General features: G+C 35.5%; 1 protein-coding gene across 1 annotated transcript; it reads left to right on the plus strand.

Annotated features, from left to right (window-relative positions):
- Positions 1-3,400: 3,400 nt before the first annotated feature.
- Positions 3,401-6,349, plus strand: LOC149955539 (zinc finger BED domain-containing protein 4-like). The gene is made up of 6 exons (XM_090166677.1): positions 3,401-3,610; positions 3,878-4,411; positions 4,516-4,642; positions 4,900-5,186; positions 5,259-5,634; positions 5,826-6,349. Exons 1-6 carry the CDS (start codon positions 3,401-3,403, stop codon positions 6,347-6,349), a joined length of 2,058 nt encoding a protein of 685 aa, XP_090022803.1.
- The last annotated feature ends 14,273 nt before the right edge of the window (positions 6,350-20,622 follow it).

Here is a 20,622-nt window from a genome sequence, read left to right on the forward strand (position 1 = left end):
TTTTAAGAAGGTGTACGTCGATAGAGTCATATCTGGAGCTTCCTCACATTCTGTAAGATCAACAAATGATGTTACAACATTATTCACACAATCTTCACTATCCAGCGTTGCGAATAAAGTAGGTTATGAGGTTTCAACCAAATTAGGCTGCATGGTTTCCATCAAATTAGGCTTCACGGTTTTCGCCAAATTAGGTTGCACGGTTTCACCAAAATGGGCTTGTGCTACAACCAGTTGATCCTCAATAGGTTCCATTGATTGAGCATCAATCCTATCATGATTTCCGATATCAGTATCCGTAAAGCAATAAGCATAGTTGTGATCGAGAGTTATTGAAGACTATAAATTAATAGAACATAATATTTAGTGAAGTGTACAAACAATTTGTAAAATATCAAAATTAACTTAATTACTTGTTTGAAATCTTTCACTGGGTCTGGGTATTCTGGGGTTGGACCCTTCCCATTAATGAAATGTTTAGAAAAATCGTTATGATTAGCTTTCACACTAGTAACCGTTATATCATCCCGATTAATAGCATTTACCCAACGTAAACATTTTGCATAGTTTATTTTTTCGGTTTTGGAACGGGAAAAAAACGACATCATCAGCACGCGAATCCTTCGATAACTGATGGCTTTTGCACGACCTATATACGCAATATTTATCCATATTAAGTTTTAAACGACATATATTTTTGGCCTTGTAGTATTTCGTTAACTTCGCGCCATCGCTACTTCCACTAGTTCTCGCGAGAGGACACTACCTAGTGCGCCTCTTTGGTGGCCGAACACGCTAGTGACCACGTGACAACATTTTACCACGACAATTTCCTACCCCCCTTTCCACCCGAGTGGGAGTTAGGAATTTCCCTCTCTAACTCCACGCAGCCCACTTTTCCTCTCCTTGTCTAATCCTTCTTTCTTGGCTAGACTAAGATGATTTGGTTAAGGCTTAAGAATGTACAGTACTGTTGCGAACTTGTGGTAAAACCTTTCATATGTATAATATATTATATTTATATTAAATATATTATAATAGTTTCTTTTTAGCTGTGATAATGCTTAGTGCAAATACGTATGAAACGTTAGGTATTCCTGAAGTAGACCTAGGGAATATTAAAAAAAGAGCACCTTGTGATGAGGAAGTTTTTCAGTTATGTCGATTTTATTCCTTGGCCTAAGACCTTGGCTAATAGGATATTGAAGTTAATTAAACTATTTTAACATATGACAGCGATGATAATCTAGTGAGATTTGCTAATTTAAGTAATTGGAATGATATATAGGAAAGTAATGCATTGTCAGAAATGACAAATCATTTATAAAACATTTATCGAGGGGTCGGACATTTACCAAAATCCCGTACATTTTGTCTAAAATGGCAAAATCTTTTAACTCTCTCTATGGTAAATTAACATTGAAATCCCAAAATCACTTCAAAAAGTAATGATAAAATCGCCAAAATCTCTACGAAATCCCGAAATCCCGTACAAAATAATGGAAAGTGTCCGACACCTCGACATTTATAAACTTAGCAGACGACTGACTATTTTGGCGGGTAAAATACCATATATTAGTTTAAAAACCGAACGATAGACGGCGTTAAGAACTAAATCGTTTCCGAATTGAATCACCAAATTTCTAGCTGGGGGGGGGGGGTGGCTTGTCAACGAACGTTTTTCACGAGAGGTGTAGTAAAATATACGGCTGCAAACCGTCCCTAGCGTTGATTAGTTCCATGGATGTGGCCTTAAAATTAAGAGGTTAAGCAACCCACGTGACACGCGGTACAATTTTTTAATTTCATTAAAGTTTCCTTCGTTGGGAAAAAGGAGGCCATGCAATGTTACGAAAGCAATCTCAATACCCGGATAAAACTTCAACAGTGTTTTGCTTAACCTCTCCAACATTATTCGTTAAATATGAAATTTCTCCAGACGGAGACGACAAATGATTACATGTGTTCTAGATTGTTCAGGTGATCGAAAAGCCCGTCCTCTAAAGATCGGAAAGGATTCCTTCTGAGGTCACTATATTCAAAAGAAAGTGCAATTCAACGATGAGCGTGGCTGGGACTCTCACATTGCACTCGGCCTTTGAGCTATGGATAGACTATTAGAAAAACTAAATTTCCAGCCCGGCTGAGGGGTACATTATATGCCCTTTACAGTTACCACGCTTATGATATGCTTTGCCGAAAATTTATGAACTGCCATGGTACAATATTAATACACCGTTATGATTTTGTAACGAAAATTACCAGAAAAATATCGCTCCTACCAGCAATTTTAATATCAAAATTTTACTGCAATGAGGTTTGATATATATAATAACACTCTATTTTCGAACCAGGAACTGTTTTAAGAATATCACATCGTTAGAGCGTGTTAACTTGTAGAAGCTCTAACGTACTCGGCCAAATATCTCACACAGTACTTATGAGCCCAAATTAGGTTTATTATAAAATTGTTTTCAAGTAGTTATTGAACATCTGTTTCAATTCAAAGGTAATTTAACAGGGACATTTATAAATTCGATAACTGTGAGGCATTTCTTTTCACGATCGTCTATCGATTTGCAATGAAAGCTGATTAGTTTTGAGTTTAAAAAATATGGCTTTCATTTTGATTCATATCAACTGATCTGATTTATCATAATTATTTGATCAGATCAGTTAACGCACAGTGGCGAACCCGGTTAAAAAATTTAATATGACGCCCACGATCAAAGATGGGCACTTTTCGCTCACCGAGGATCGAAATTCCGTATCAGTTAGCCAAATATCTGATATCGAGTCACAATATTATTTCCCGCCAAAATCACAGCTAGAATATACTGAACGAATGACGTCAGACTTGAGCTTAATGACAAGCTTTCGAATATTAATTCATCACTCGATATTAAGTTTAAATATGCCTACGAAGACGAGTTTTAAGAACAAAATAGGTGATCGAATAGTATTAGATTAATAATCGCGATCAATGTACAAATTACTGCCGCGAATTAATTTTCATTAAATTATGAACTTAATTATCGCGTGAACAATTGAAACAATATCAAAGTCGACAAATACTGTTGTTATCTTACCAAATAATATTGTTTGGTCATATAAAAAATTTTATCAAATATATACACCTTTACGGATTATACTTCTTTAATAATTAAAATGTCAACAAGTCGGATTCGAATTTAGAAAAAATCCACGCGAACAATATCCCTACTACATATTACGTCAAAATATATTAATAACTGTAGTGTTGATAAATTATTTTCTACTATTTAAAAAATGACCAAGTCTACTGCGGCTTTATCGTTAACCTCATGATTTATACATTTGTAACTTACGTATTTAAAGTCGCCGTGTAATTTGGTTAGTTTTCATTAGCTACAAGCAAGCGATGGCTGATAGTTTGATTAAATGCCCAGACTTCACTTCGAAGTTCGACTCTGGTACTTTTGGACAGTACAATCTCAACGCGTATTTTGTTTTCAATGGATCAATTCCTATTGGCAATAGTACACCAGGTTCCAACAAAGTGCTCACATGTAAACTGTGTAATGAACAGAAAAGAGGAGTTGGACCGGGAAACTTTGAACGGCACTTACAGGTACGTTGTTTTCCGTTTAGGTAATTATGGTTCTATCGCTTGTAGGTTTTAAGTACAGCATTAGGGGCTTTCCTCGAATTAAGTATGGGGTGGCGGGGGATTAATGTAAGCGTCACTTACAGCGAATTTTTGTGTAGTCTTACGTTTTTATATGTAAAAACTAGTCTATGGACATTTTACCCAGGCTACTGATGGCATATTTTATCGGTAGTAGTTTGATGTATTGCATTTCACCGTAAAGCTGATTTTTTTATTTTACTACTTTAGTCAAAACACAAAGATGTTTCACTCTCTCCACGCGAGGACGTAGTACAAAATAACGGTCGGTTTTTGGTATCCCATGGGTTCTGCCCAAAGACAGTTAAGAAGACTTCACAAACGTCCGCCCAGCAATTATGTTTTAAACAATGCATGGTAGATCTGGTGGCTGTTGACGGCCTTCCACTCGGATTTGTCGAAGGAAAAGCTTTCAAAGCTTTTATAAACATGTTCTTGCCACATATTCGACTCCAGTCTCGACGAACCTTAACGAGGGACCTAAAAGGTTTTGTTTCCGGAGATATCGTACCCAAGTTAAAAACGTCGCTCAACGGTGTGTCTTACTTGCACTTGACGTTAGATCTATGGAGCTCGCGATCAAGAGAGGCGGTACTGGGGATAAAATGCCAATTTATTAACGATAAATTCCACTTAGAGAATCGCACCCTCGCTTTTGCGCAATTCCACGCAGCGCACACTGGAGAAAACATCCTTTCAAAAATAGAGGAAATTCTTGGAAACCTTGGGGTTGCTTCTACTCAGGTAATTTTATTATTTCGTATTTTCAATTTTCTAATTTAGTAATAGTACTTTTCACCCCCACGATCGATAAAATCGGAATAACACTCAATTATTTTTTAATGTAGATTGTCACAGTTTGCGCGGACAACGCCAGCAACATGATTAAGGCATTTAATCTTCAAGCCCTTTATTCAGAGCCCTGGGAGGATGGAGAGTCTGATGACGATGATTCCAACGAGCAATTAGATGATGGTAATAATAGTGAGGCTGTAATCCATCTAGTGGTGCACGGGGAAGGGCTGGATGACCGACTCCCTTCAGGGCTAATAAGTGTTAAGTATTTTTAACCAAGCGTCTCTCAGGTCTAGAAGTAATTTACTGGTGCGCCATTGGTGTAATCAAATATATGTACCTGTTGTTACTGTATTATTATGTCTATGTATAAAGAGTTACCTCACCTCAGGAACATTGAAATGTAAGTCGTTTAAAAGTCTATTAAATCGTTTTAGCATGGAACGACGACAGCTGGATTCTTGTTCAAGATACAATTTCAAAAGCTAAATGGACTCGGCTAAGCTGCGTTGCCCACACATTGCAGCTGGTTGTAGTTAACAATCTCAAAAATGACACGTCGTCCAAGCCCGTTTGTGACTACGTCAACGGCGTAATAATATTTTTTCGGAGGTCAACAAAATGGACCGAAATTCTTCGAACCAAATCCGACGGCTTGGATTTAGTTTGTCCGGTAAAAACGAGATGGAATTCTTTATGCCACGCAATGGAGCGCTTTCTAAGGGTATCATCAGACGTACTTAAAGTTTCCGGTAAAAACGTTCTTTGCATTATAAATATTTGTTATTTCTTGAAGCCTGGAATGAAGACGGCATTAACGAAAACCATAATGGAAGCTATTAATTCCAAAGATAGTTCCTTGGCGACTCATGGTGTTACGAGTGCACCGTCTCCCGGACTATTCACTAAAATTAAAGACATTCACAACTTGCTTTTGCCGCTGAAAGAAGCTACAGACTGTCTACAAGGAGACGGACCCCAAATTTCAATGGTCGCAATGAAGTTATTAGAAACCTTTGAAACTATTTACGGCAATAATACCACCAAATTTCCAGTACTTAGAAATAATATCTTGAAGGACTTGGAGTCTCGATTTAGCACCCACCTCTCTGACCCTTTCTATTTAATACCAGCCATGGTTGACCCAAGGCAAAAGTTATTTATTTTTGAAGGTAATTGTATTAGTAATAATATCTACGATGAAAGTAAAAGTAACTCAAACTTTACAATATATTGTACGGGTAGATCTTAAATGAAGTTTTAATATTGGTGCGTAAGTTGTTACCCAAAACCGGTTATTTTTACTTTTAAACATAATATTTTAATATCAAATTCTCTAAAATGTATGACGTGTTAATTATAGGTGATTTTAACGCTCCGAATTGGGCAGAAATCTACCCTGAATTCAAAACGCCGTCAAAACACGATGCCATAGCAATGCTAACGACCTTTGCATCAGAGTTTTTTGATTCATCTAGTCAAGGACGCACGACGATAGAGGCTGAAGATCTTAACTCGAGTTATTTCGCTCTAATGCGTAGAAAGAAACCACGACTGGAACCAGGCTCCCTACAGGAAATCATCCATTCCTACGTGCAAGAACCAACTATCAATCCCGATATATTCTGCCCACTATCCTATTGGCGACAGTACCGCAATAAATACCCAGCAATAGCTGCTCTTGCGCAGAAGTATTTGTCCGCGCCGCCAACTTCAGCTACTTGCGAGAGGATGTTTTCTCTGGGTGGAGCACTTAAACGGCCAAGGCGTGCGAGACTAGGTATTGATATAGTAGAGGATTGTTTGTTGTATCGAGAATACAGAATGCCGCATATAGAAAAAATATTGCAGAAGGACAACGAAATTGAAATCCAAAATAATATGTAATGATTATTATCAAAAAGTAATAAATAAATTTGAGCATCAATGTCTGTCTTTTCGTTAAAAAACTTAATAACTATTTACCCATTATAATAAGTTATTTCTGTTCTTCCAATGTATACCAACGTCTGAAAACATTGGTAGGTATTTTACACTTTGTTAAAATATATCTTAACCACAAAGATACATTGAATAATAAATACGCATATGCTTACGATAATAGTTCACACTATGAAGGCAATGTGTCGTGGAACGAGTGAAAAAAAAATAAAAGTTCAAAAACCAATGGCGGTATTATCTTCCGCAAAAGATTCTTACTTTTAATTAACTTTTTATTCCGACGCTATTCATTCCCTCTATTAAATCAATATATAAAATATATTTCAAATAATTCTAATACCGAGTGAAAAATATCAACGTATTGATGTGATATTTATTGTTACTAGTCGTATCACCTCGCGATTTTGTTTTTTGATCTAAGTCGAAACTATTCTCCCATGAGAATATAAGAGTAACGTCATCACTTACACATTTACGGAAATATTATCAGAGCGGTCTTGATTAAATTTTGTATTATAGGCTGCCTAGATAAAATATCGTGTGCCGTGAGGTGAGTTCATCCTATTGCCTGATTGTCGCTCATTAGAAGAGTGAGCTGTTACTGAAATATCACAAAGTGCCCATCTTTGCCCACGATGTACGTCATTAATAATATAAATTATGAATAAATATGAATTTATTCGCTGCATATTACGTCGTTGGTGTTACCCCTGTGGCGCCATATGGCGAGAGAGAAAAAAAGAAAGAAGTTTTTTGGTTTATATTTTTTTTTTGTATTTTTAAAAATCATTCGATTTGTGTATCCAATAATCATATATTTGGTAATTTCCTATACATAAAGTTTAATAAAAAATCCCCAATTAATTAAAAAGCCTTCAATATACTTAATTAACCCCTACTATACTTGGTATGCCATGAGGTGGTATGGTCAGAAAGCCCCAGAAAAATCCCAGAAGATGGATATAATTTAAAATTCTAAATATTAAAATCAAATGAAAAACACTGAATAAAGTAAAATCAAACCACTTTTGCATAGTAAAAATTAAAAGAACATTTTATGTAAAATGCTGGTCACGACTAGTTTCGCTTACCGTTCGGTAGCATCATCAGGTGTGTGAGTGAAAGCGAAACTCGGTTACAATTTCCACAAAGTGGCTAAAAAATTATTTGGACCTTCGTCACGATTAAAGATTAAGTTTGTTTTTTTGTGGTCTAAAATTTCCAACGATTCCCTAAGTTTTATATAGTTATCAATTTTACATATTATTTTGCTTTCATTAAACATAATGGAGTGGCTGGGGTTATTTTTTATATGTTCGGCGAGGGCGGAAGAATAGGTTTTATTATTTTTTACATCGTTTTTATGTTCGTTTAATCTAAATTTAAAGTTGCGTTTTGTTTGGCCAATATATATGCCTTTACATGAACGAGGAATTTTATAAACCTATTCTTCCGCCCTCTCCGAACATATAAAAAATAACCCCAGCCACTCCATTATGTTTAATGAAAGCAAAATAATATGTAAAATTGATAACTATATAAAACTTAATCTCAGGGAATCGTTGGAAATTTTAGACCACAAAAAAACAAACTTAATCTTTAATCGTGACGAAGGTCCAAATAATTTTTTAGCCACTTTGTGGAAATTGTAACCGAGTTTCGCTTTCACTCACACACCTGATGATGCTACCGAACGGTAAGCGAAACTAGTCGTGACCAGCATTTTAAATAAAATGTTCTTTTAATTTTTACTATGCAAAAGTGGTTTGATTTTACTTTATTCAGTATTTTAATGCGTAGGGTTAGTTACACTATACTTTTTTTTTTCAAATGAAAAACCCCTAAAAATCTGAAAAGTTTATTCAAACCCGTAATTTCACGAATCCATTCATGCCGCCTTCCAACCCCCCAAGAAAACATAACTACAAGTAAAAACCACTACCAAGCCTACACTTCCGACACCCGACTTCCCCCCCCCCCCCCCTAGACGGAAGAACAACAAAACCAGAGAATGCGAAGGAAAACGGGAGAATAAAGATTCTAACAGGAAGAGTTCGAACAGAATCGGAACTAGAAGAGATCCCCAACCCAGTCCGGGCTTAGGCCGCGATATCCCAAGAACGTAGTCAAATAAAAGATGCATAATGCACAAAATTAACGGTCAACCCAAAAGAGGTCAAATGCCCATCGCGTTTAATTTCAAATGAATCCCAAAATCCAAGAACGTTTTCCCCGTTATGGAAAAACTATCAGCAGATCGAGTCAACTAAAGGCACCCCTCCAAATCCACCTGTCGTCGAAGTATCATGGGTAGCGTCCCCTTCTTTATCGAGAAATAAAGTCGTCCAAAGTCGCTTTTGCAGTAACCAAATATTCGAGACACCAAGAAACAGAGCCAGCAGAAAGAAGACAACATCCCCTGACAGCGAAACCGTCACGTTGAAAATATCCTTAAAAAACCCCCCTCACTATTCCCTGAGACGGAAAAACTACGTTTAGGCATATACGCCAATCCCCGACAAGTTAAAAATTGAGTCTAGAACCCCAAAAACCATGTTAAATCGACACTCCCCAATGATTCCTCCAATACTAAGTTAAGAGTGTTTTGTTAATTTCCTGTCCCGAGAGCGAGAAAAACCCCGTGTCGCGAGTCCCTAACAATACCCCTTTCTTTCAACCAGTATAAAAACTGAGCCCCCAATCCATAACTGTATCTTAACCGATGTTTACCTTCTCCACGCCAGTCATAAGTTTAGAGCTACTCTCCCCTATAAAATTTCTAAAATCTCCAAGTAAATTTAAGCGCCTAACGCAAGTTCCTTTTTCTTTATTATTTTTCTTTACCGCCCCAATTTAAGTGTTATTACTCACCATGGCTGCCAGGTATCTCGAGGATACACCCGATTTATGTAAGAAATCCCATTTTTAACTTTTCGTTTATAGTGTTCATTTTTGTTTTATTTTATATGTCAATAAAAGCATTTCAATCAAAGTTTCATTGAGTATCCTAATCACTGTCCGACATTATCATCTTTCTTTTACTTATTATCATCAACGCACTGCTACGTCGTAATATAAACGAAAACGCGGGAGCGAAGGGGTAATATTGGTTTTGTTCTACTTATAATTATAAACTGATTAATTTCCCAACGAAATCCAGATGAGTTCGTCCTTTTACAGTGTACTGTCACTAAAGACCTTAAAACTAAATCCTACGCGCACATTAATTAGAAAGTGCAAACGCATCTAAAGGACCTTCAGGAGCATTTGAATATAAGCAGTTTATTTAGTTGGAATAATTTTGGGCACTCGATTCAACAGGCCCCATCCGGGTCTGTTAACGCAACTGTTTTTTGAGAATCGCTTGAAGGGTAAATCAATCATATTCCTTATTTTACGGACCAATTAAAACAGATGGCTTACTACCAATTTTCTCAAAAGTAAATTTTTTAGTTTAAAATATTTTTGGCGGATTAAGTTACGCCAGTTGATCTAATATGTTTTTGGTATAAGTAACATTTATAAATAATGTAATAAAAACTTACAGGGAGGTGAGTGATGACAAATCCACGAATACGTTCAATTGAAATTTGTAGAGTCGGTTGTTGCTCAAGTCTCTGAGTAAGGAAAGAAAATGGCTTTATGAAAAATTAAAATAAAGTCTTTTGACCCTTATTTTAATTTGGCTTCGCTTTTGTTTCATATTTTCCGGAACATAAATACTTGGATTGACCAATTAGTATACGGCATTAGCACCCACTCTTAAACTGGTAAGGGTTCTTACGATAAACTAAAATTGCACCAATTAATAGGGATGAATTTGGTTGCCTTGGGAAATTAAATAGGGTGTTGGATTTTTATAAACCCAGACATTTGTCTGACAACCTTTTTAATCTAGAATTTTAAAACTTCCAGATTATATTTACTAGAATGGGAACTCTATTATATTTACTAGAATGGAAACTCTATTATATTTACTAGAATGGAAACTCTATTATATTTACTAGAATGGAAACTCTATTATATTTACTAGAATGGGAACTCTATTATATTTACTAGAATGGGAACTCTATTATATTTACTAGAATGGGAACTCTATTATATTTACTAGAATGGGAACTCTATTATATTTACTAGAATGGGAACTCTATTATATTTACTAGAATGGGAACTCTATTATATTTACTAGAATGGGAACTCTATTATATTTACTAGAATGGGAACTCTATTATATTTACTAGAATGGGAACTCTATTATATTTACTAGAATGGGAACTCTATTATATTTACTAGAATGGAAACTCTATTATATTTACTAGAATGGGAACTCTATTATATTTACTAGAATGGGAACTCTATTATATTTACTAGAATGGGAACTCTATTATATTTACTAGAATGGAAACTCTATTATATTTACTAGAATGGGAACTCTATTATATTTACTAGAATGGGAACTCTATTATATTTACTAGAATGGGAACTCTATTATATTTACTAGAATGGGAACTCTATTATATTTACTAGAATGGGAACTCTATTATATTTACTAGAATGGGAACTCTATTATATTTACTAGAATGGGAACTCTATTATATTTACTAGAATGGGAACTCTATTATATTTACTAGAATGGTAACTCTATTATATTTACTAGAATGGGAACTCTATTATATTTACTAGAATGGGAACTCTATTATATTTACTAGAATGGGAACTCTATTATATTTACTAGAATGGGAACTCTATTATATTTACTAGAATGGGAACTCTATTATATTTACTAGAATGGGAACTCTATTATTGGGAAATTTCCGAAAAAACGTTCAACTAGAAAGTGGAAATCATACACGGAAACCAAATTTCGTTCTGATGAAATAGGCCTATTTTTCACTAAGATATTCAGTCAAGACCAAAACAGCTGTCCCATGGCAAAACCTTATAACCACCAAATTTTGGAAAAATTTGATTTTTACGCATCAGTTTTACTAAGGCATGTACAAAAGTACTGTAAAAGTTTCAGGTAAAAGTCATAAAAATTTAACTATTTATGACTTAAAAAATGGTTTTGGATTTTATAATTTTCGCATTAAAAACCACGTTAAAATCTTATAACTTAGGTTTTGAAAAAGTCAAATATCTCAAAATTACGATCGTGGTGGTTAAAAGGTTTTGCCATGGGACAGCCGAAAACAAGCTGGTACAAAGTATGATTATGCTTGGACGATTTTTATACTCGTTTTTATGTCGAAAAGTAAGCTCCTTAAAACTTATACATATAATTGGCCCTGTACTAAAACTGATGCCTTATGACCGACTAAAGCTCACACTGATGACATATATTCAGTGTTAAGTTAAAAGGAACCTCCTATGGACTGCATTGTAAAGGATGATAAAATTAGCGAATAAGTAGATTAGTCCATTATGAAAAGGGATAATAAAGCTTAACCCTAAACAAATTTGAAGAAATTTAAAAACTTACTAATAGCTCGTACCGATAGGTTTTCGAGCAAACAAAAAGACGCGAAACTCGGACCAAATAGATCTTCGAGTGAAAAATTAAATTAAATTAAATTAAATAGCCAGCAATTCCAACGGTAGACCGGTTTCGTCCAATTTTGGACTCGTCAGTACCGTGCGGGAAATCTGGCTCGCGACTATTGCCCGATTTCAAAATTACGTTTTAGCACGTGGCAGTACCTTTACATTATGAGGTATAGCAGGCTTAGTTACCTGCTTATATACCCTAACATGGCGGCGTATTTTCACGCGCAAAATGAATTTTAAGATCCCCCAATAACGCCAAATAGAGAAACTAAGCCTAAATATTAAAAATTTCAAAACGAGTTGCATAGAAACGGAAAGCTGAATAGGGAGAGAGTGGCGGAGAAAAGTATATACGCAATGTTAAGTTAAAATGAACCACACATGGACTGCATCGGTACGAGCTATTAGTAAGTTTTTTAATATCTTGAAATTTGTTTAGGGTTTAGCTTTAGTATCCCTTTTCATAATGGAATAATCTACTTATTCGCTAATTTTATCATCCTGGACATATATTCGGCCCGAGTGGGCGCCAGGATAAATTATAATAGTTAAGGATTTTTAGTGAACTTACAAGATCTTTAAAGAGGTTAGATTGAACAGATCGCCTTCTTCCAACTTCGAGATCTTGTTTCCCGCTAAAGACCTGCGCGTGTTGTATAAATTAAATTAGAATGTCCCTTTTAACCATTTTCTCGTTGTTTTTAAAGGCACTAAAACCATTCGCCAGGGTAAAACCACGACATTCACGTTTTGGCGCGAAGAAACGTTTTTTGAAGAGGAAGAAAATATTGTCAATTTTAACTTCTCAAATTTGAAACTAAAAACGCGCTTTCACTCGTATTTATCCCCATCAAAGTAAAAGTTAATAACAAGTTGGCAAGGCAAAATGTACCTCTCCTCGGTAGAGTTTCTAATTTTCGAGGCTCTGTGGTAAAACGCTCACCTGCCGTGCAGGAGGGCTCGGGTTCGAATCCCGCCCAATACTAAGGCCAATTGAAACAAATTTATACTTCACACAATGACAAAAAGAGGGCTCTTTTGGAAAAATCTTTTCCCTAATTCCAAGAAACTGTGAACGCAGTGATTAAACTTTGCCCCGAAAATGCGTACGCGTTCGCAGCCCAGACAGACAGACCCACAGACTGACACGTTGATTGTAAAGCCCCTCCTAGTCCCCTTGGAGAGGTAAAAACCACTAGCTTTAGTTCAGTAGCTATAGTTATTCGTCTGTGTAGAAGAAGTTAAATCAAATAAGAACTGAGATCAAAAAATAAAATTGACAGATTATTTAAACCAGGCAGGTCAGACAAGGCAGTTTAGGGGACTTTCACAAATAGGTTTCAAGGAATACTTACATGGTTCTCAAACTTCGGAGTGGTTTGAAGAGCGAATGAGAAAGCTCAATAATTTTATTTTCTTGAAGTAGGCTGACGACGAAAGAGAGAAGCGTTTCGAACAAATTAATTAATATAACATAGACTTACATATATTAAAATTTTACGAGTTAACTTACAGTTTTTCCAACTGAACCAACGGTTTGAATATCTCCGGGTCGATCATGGTAATTTCACATCTCCTCAGATCTCTTCAATTAGATCGATTAAAATTAATTTACCCTTTTGGGAGTTTAATAGATTATTATTTAACTCAAAGCCTCCATTCTTAGAAAATGTTCACTAGATTTCTAATTTCCCAATGTTTCTAACTTTCCCGCTGATATTTCTTCTGTTTTTTTTTTATTTCCAGAAATATGGAAAATATTTCAACATTTTTTAAAGGTTTCATTTATTTCTACGGATTTACTGAGATTTATAATATTTATCCGAACTCCACATAGTTCAAAAACCTCTTGTGATTTTGGATTTCCAGAAAAATTGAAAATATTTCTACGAATTTCCAGAGGTTTCCAATATTTCTACGAATTTCCAGGGGTTTCTAATATTTCTACGAATTTCCAGGGGTTTCTAATATTTCTCCCGATTTTGAAATTTCTGGTAGATTTATAGATTTCTAAAAATAAATTTTATGTATTTCACCGCACTCTTTTGAAAGTTAAACTGTAAAATAAGATAACTCCGTAGACTTACTTCACGGAAGTGGGATTTTATTAGCTGCAGACAGTTTTGGGTAGTAAAAGAGAGGCTAATCTTAATGAACTAGGCTATGAATATTTGACAGTTTTCAAAACATCCATAGACACGAGAGCCTTATAATTCGCACCTGAGAACTTATAATTTGTACCGGAGAACTTATAATTTGTACCGGAGAACTTATAATTTGTACCGGAGAACTTATAATTTGTTCCGGAGAACTTAGTATTTTAACACAAACAGGAATTATGTTATCTAAAGTGTCTTGTCAAAGTTACTTTTATTTTATTTTATTTTATTTTATTTTATTTTATTTTATTTTATTCTATTTTTTGAGTAAGAACTCGTTTGAACACTGGAAATTTATTACCTGCTGTGCGCCAATTTTGGAGCCGCCCTGTTACAAAAGGGTGTACATTTGTACGGCTAAATAAAAAAACCTTTAAACCTTTAAACCTTACAGACCGACTTAGATTGAATTTTTATGGCTTTTCGGAAATCTCCTTTTATAGTATTTTGTATTTTTACTTTGAATATGTTAAAGATGGTGTTACAACTTGAAAGACGACGCTAGTGTTTGAATTATGTGAAAAGTATTTGCTCCCATTCGCCAACTGCAGTTTCATGCAGTCCCAGCAATAACGAAGCTCAAAATCGGCAGCAGGTCAAATGTATTCGCATATTGAACGCTTTGTTATTTTAGATGGTTTTAAATCAAAAAAAGATACTTACAATTGTTCTAACTCGTGTAGTCCGTCGAAAGCTCCTTTGGCCATTTCAGATAAAGGGTTGACCGACAGAACTCTACATTACAATGGAAAAGACAAAATCGTCCGTTACTAAAGACATATTATAAAATTTATGAAATCTCCAAGGTTTACAATTTCGAGACACCACTTCGGCTCGCACTCCCAGAAAGCCAGGCCCAATATTAACATAGGATTATATTTTTAAATTTATAGGATACAACATGACGCAACAACCATTCTCAAATACTTATAAGACAAATTTCCGCATTAATAACGCGATAATTAATCCAAAAAACTAAGAAACGGCCTTTTTATACCGATATGTCGATAATTTGAGAGAGGCATTGCAGGGCTGTGGAGTCTACAGAAAGAAGAATTAATCTAATTAAACAAGTTTTTCGGAGACTTATTCCAACTCAAAGGACTCTATGATGCACTTCAATGATTAATAGGATAAAATAGTAACACTTCAACAGGAGCAGTAGGTCAATATTAAACATTAAACCAAGGGGAGATTATTCTAAGGCGAAATTTGAAAGATCGATAATCGAGAGTAGCGACTGGTTTGAAACGACGGTTAAATTTACTATAGCTGTCATAATCAAAAAGTAACGCAATAACGTCTTTAAGCGTCATCTGTGGAAGTTTGATAAAAATATAATGTTTAATGAAAATTTCTTCCAATTTAAAAGGATTAACTTAATCAGTCTCAATTATTATTTCGACAACCAGGCATAAAGAGAATGAGATAAAACTCAAAACTTACAGCAGTTTCAATTTCTCCAAAGACAGGAACGTACTCTCCTCCAAATTCTTCAGATGGTTGGACGATAAATACCTTGACAAACGAAACCTTATTTTATGAACAGTTTGTTATCGAATGCTAGATAAACTAATTTAATTATTTTCGAAACGAACCAGGTAAGATTTAAATCTGGATAATCAAAGAAGTTAGGCTAAAACCAACGCACCACAATAGGCCTAAGTCATCTAACGACTTTTCATGCCAGTATTCTAGGGTAAGAATGTGTAAGAGGGTGTTGGCAAGCCCTTCAAACCACGTGAAGTGGTTTGCACTTTCGACTAGCAGCCAGAGGAAAAGGCTTCAAAAGTCGCTCGATGACTTAGGCCTAAGGTGGTGCCTTGGGTATTAGCCTAGCTGACCTCGTCCCATCTCAGCTTGTGGCACTGGGTAAAAACTCATATTTTTTCAAACATTCAACGTAAAATGACCCCAATCACAAGGGGCAACCAGGTTTTATAACGTAATTATATCAGTGGTGCCTTGGGTATAAGCCTAGCTTATTAAAATTAGATAGAAAAAGGTCATGAGACCCAACAGAAAAGTTTTTAAGGCTACTTTCTGGGTCCTCTTCGTCAATTGATCAAAATGGAAAACTTAGAAATTAGGGGCGGGCTCTGTATGAGCGCTGTAGGCGTAAAATATCAGCAGTTTAAAAGGAGCGATGTGAGAGGCCCTATAACCCTCGTCTACAAAGAGGAAACACTATACTTCAACTATTGAAGACTAGTTATTAAGTTATTTCTTTTTGCTGGTGGAATCACTACCAGGTTTCGTTGATGCACTGAGAGAAAAAACCGTAGTTTTAACAGAACATTTTTACATGAAAATACGATGCAACACGTTGACAGAATAGTCCAGTAAATATTACCGGGTTTTGGTATTTTTTAAAGAGAATATTTACAGGAATAACGTGTATTCTTTAAGAAAGGTATTTACCGTAAAAAGTACCGAAGAGGTACGTAAAAACCTTTAGCGCACTTTAAATCTGTATAAATTACAGGGGAAATGTCTGTGAAATTGTCAGTGCACATTGCAAAATTAACATAAATATAATGTTTTCGGTAAGTAAGTTACCTTACGTTAAAAGTACAGTTTGATGTCGTAAATACGTTTAATGTAATTGAAAACTGTATGTTTTACATATATGGGAAGCTAAAATATACATGTTTGAAGGGAAAAATTCACAAGTTCATAACGAGAACTTTTAATAGAAAATCAATTTTAAATATTTTAGATCACATTTATTACATAACACCATAAGTTTATTTTCGCAACGCTATTTTTTAATGACAGTATGTTTTTCTAATAAAAATATATTTTAAAGGTAAAAGTATACTCTTACTTTTACCAAATAATAATAAACTATTCAGTTGGAACCAGTGGCGTAGTTAGGGGGGCACAGGTGGCACGTGTATATACAATTTATGTATTTTATTTGTTTCCATTGTGTGCCCCCTCCGAAATGAAATCCCGGCTACGCTACTGGGTGGAACGTTACATTTATTATTATAAGCGCTCACTTAAATCCCAAAATCATCTGCTAAAACTCGTTCTTAGGTAACTAGCACCTACGAGCAACAAACACAACACCCCCCACAAGGATAACGCAACCCGTCAAAAGTCGTGGATTTTCTTGTGTACGTTTTTCATTGGCTATACGCTTTAGCGCCTGCTGCCGTCGGAAGGGGAAAATTCGGAAATTGTCTCCCCCCCCCCGACCATAAAACGTTCATCGTAAAGGCTCGTGACGCTCGTCCAATGAAATTCGTACACAACCCTTCGTTAGCGTGTTTAAAGGCTAGCTGCGTTCTCCTTGTGTTTGTTGCTCCTAGCTAGCAACAAACACTCCTAGCTTTGTTAAACCTGGTGGTAGAAATGCGGAACTCGTTGATCCACCATAAACATGGAACTACGTACTCCCTTTAAGGTACTAATTTTAGTCTCTCCGAGGGTACCTTCCTGTTACGCAGTATAAAAAAATCTCTAATATTTTATTGAATGACGTTTTCGTCACTCTTTAATCCTCAATATTTGAATTATTGCTGTGATACGCTAATGTTTTAAGTTGCTGAATTCCAGGCAAAAGAAGGAACTTATTGTAATTTTGTTGACCTTTTTGTACTGATTGACATAACGATTAATTTTCTTTTATTTTCGGCGTCGGACTCTACCGCATACGATGGTCGACGTTTGTTCTGCACTTCAGCAGTGCTACTACTGGCGCCTCTAAGGGCTGGTCAGAAGCTTCTCCCTTGTTTCTAATGGGGTAACAAATTTTTTGTAGGGCGACGTCTGTCTAGTTAGCGAAGCGTATTAATAGTCTTTGCAGGAAAAATGTAGATTCTTAGATCGTAGAACTTCGTTTCTTCAAACTCTCGAACAATGTTGCATTTATCCAGGATCTTGGCATTTTGAGGTCGATCTTGCCATCAGGGTATATATTTTCCACATTTTGGTATTTCACCTTGGGTTTTTTGTTTGGCCCAAAAGACTTATATTATCCGTAGGATTTTCCTTTCGAAAACGTTACAAATTGGGATTTTACTATAATTTATCCTATTTAAGTTAAACTATAACCATAGAAATCAGAAAGTAACTACATGTAGAACGATTTTTGCAAAGGCGGAATGCCCGCCGATTAGAACCGTAGCTTTGTCTTTACTAAAACAGTACTTCCAACTGTATATTTTACACATTCTTCAATATAATAAACATGACTACCCGTCAAATATGCAGTACTTCCAACTGTTTATTTTACATATTGTTAAGAGAAAAATAACATTTAGACCTTTTACCTTTAAATATAAATAACCTTTGTAAATATATTTTTTAATAAATTGTGTGCCCTGTTCTGACCCCCCCGCTGCGCTCTCACTCGATATAAATAGCCAGTGTAAATGGCGATAGGGCGGAGAGTAAGAATAAGAATAAGAATAATAATAATAATAATAATAATAAGAATCAGCTAGGCTAATACCCAAGGCACCACCTTAGGCCTAAGTCATCATGCGACTTTTGAAGCCTTAATTCAGGTGGCCGGGTTATAATGCGTAGGAGGGTGGTGGCAAGCCCTGCATGCCACGAGATCGAGCCAACAGCTCCCTACACTAACTATTACCGTTAACCTAAGCAAGTTTTTATGGAAGGGGAAACCGAAGAACTCGGGGAAAACCCCTTAAACCAGTGGGGAGAGAACTTGCAAACTCAACGCAGAAGGAGTTGTTCTGAGTTTTCACCCAGTGCCACAAGCTGGGATCGAACCGACGCCTTCGTGCTCAAACGATTCAATCCCTAGAGACAGGGCCTAATGTTGTTGATTAGTTTCACGGGTACGAGTGCGGTTGGGAACAAGATCACAGGGTTCTTCACAGTTTAACTTAGACACCATCTCATAATTTCTTAACAATATTCTGCAATGTAATAAACGTGACTACCCGTCAAATATGCAGTACTTCAAACTGTATATGTTACACATTCTTCAATATAACACACATACGTTCCCGTAAAATATACAGTACCTCCGACTGTATATTTTACAAATTCATCAATATAATAAACATAACTTACGGTAAAATATACAGTACTTCAGACTGTATATTTCACATATTTTTCCATAAAATACAAATAACTGTAAAATATACTGAGGGGCGAACTGTAGTTTAAACATTTTTAGCTAGAAACTGTACTATAGTGTATGTAATATGTATAGAGTTACCTACTGTTATGTTAAAATATTGTCCTGTAACAACCAAAACCTCTACCGTAAACTTTTAAATGTAAAATCTACATTTTGTTTATGTACATAAATTTCACGAAAAGATCCAGTTCAATCTACAGTAACGACATGGACACCCGTGGGTCCAAAATATACCTGTAAATTCGACAGCATATTTTTCTCTCAGTGTGGCTATAAAAACACAGAACAACGCGTTTTTAAATTAAATTAAAAACAATATACCTTAGAAACGAAGTAAGTGTTTCTTATAGACAAATTTGAGTTAGAATTTATTGATTTGTGAATAACGTAATCGGGACCATATATTTTAGGAGTGAACGATGTATGTAGGGCCGTAAATGACGGAACTTATGAACAAAACAACGAGTAATGACCCTTTAACTTACAATCTAACTAAATTTGGCACGTTTCGGAAGGTGTCCCATCCCAACAATTCCAAAATTCCTGCCGAAATAACGCTGTTATGAAAGAAATATTTTAATTAGCTGTCATTGCGAAGGTTTCTTTGTAATTATAAAGCTTTTAAGCTTAAAAGCTTAGTTGGGGAAGTGAATACTTACAGCGTGTCTAGAGCGGGAGAAAATGTGAAATTTATCGCTTCCAACTTCTCGAAGTTATTTCCAGAAATATCTCTAAAAATGTTTAATTGATTTTTACTGGGCCGTTCACAACCTTTTTCACGAACATTGTATAATTATTTACAGTTTTTAACTAATCATATCAAAGATCATTAAAAAAAGGAGTAAAAATCAAAACTTTACTTACAATTCCGTGGCGTTCCGGGATATGTTCTTGGGTATTTGAAAGGCGGTTATATTGGCGCAGAAGACTTTCTTCCGGCTACAAACGCAATCTTCGGGCACTAATCGCAGTTCTGAAGTGAGAAATAGAGCCTTTGTTAATCAAAAGCTTGTAACGTTTTTATGGTTAAAGCTCAAATTCCTATACTCCAACCAACTTATTCTCTAACGTTAACATTTTTAAGAACTAAACAATTAAACTAACTAATTAATGAATTATTTAACTAATAAGAAACTTGCAAAGGTAGGATTAAATTTAAACAGCAATGGCTTATATTGAAAATAAACAATAGCGAGACAATTTAATTAAGCAATATGAATAATGAATATAGCAAATTATTAGTACGTCCTGGCTCTGGAATTAGATTCCCCAAATAACAAATTACAATACACTTTTCTACTAAACATTAAACCGCGAGATCGTTCTAGTTCGCACGACTATCCCGAGTAACACGACGCTACTTTGACCGCTAAATCGGTGGGCTAGCCCTA

This window comes from Leiobunum rupestre, chromosome 2, assembly GCF_980474605.1.
Source record: "Leiobunum rupestre chromosome 2, qqLeiRupe1.1.hap1, whole genome shotgun sequence".
NCBI lineage: Eukaryota > Metazoa > Arthropoda > Arachnida > Opiliones > Sclerosomatidae > Leiobunum > Leiobunum rupestre.

Coding starts and splice junctions, on each gene's coding strand:
- LOC149955539 (XM_090166677.1), top strand. CDS start 3,401: ATGGCTGATAGTTTGATTAAATGCCCAGACTTCACTTCGAAGTTCGAC. Junction 3,611..3,877: donor ACTTTGAACGGCACTTACAG/GTACGTTGTTTT, acceptor TTACTACTTTAG/TCAAAACACAAAGATGTTTC. Junction 4,412..4,515: donor TTGGGGTTGCTTCTACTCAG/GTAATTTTATTA, acceptor TTTTTAATGTAG/ATTGTCACAGTTTGCGCGGA.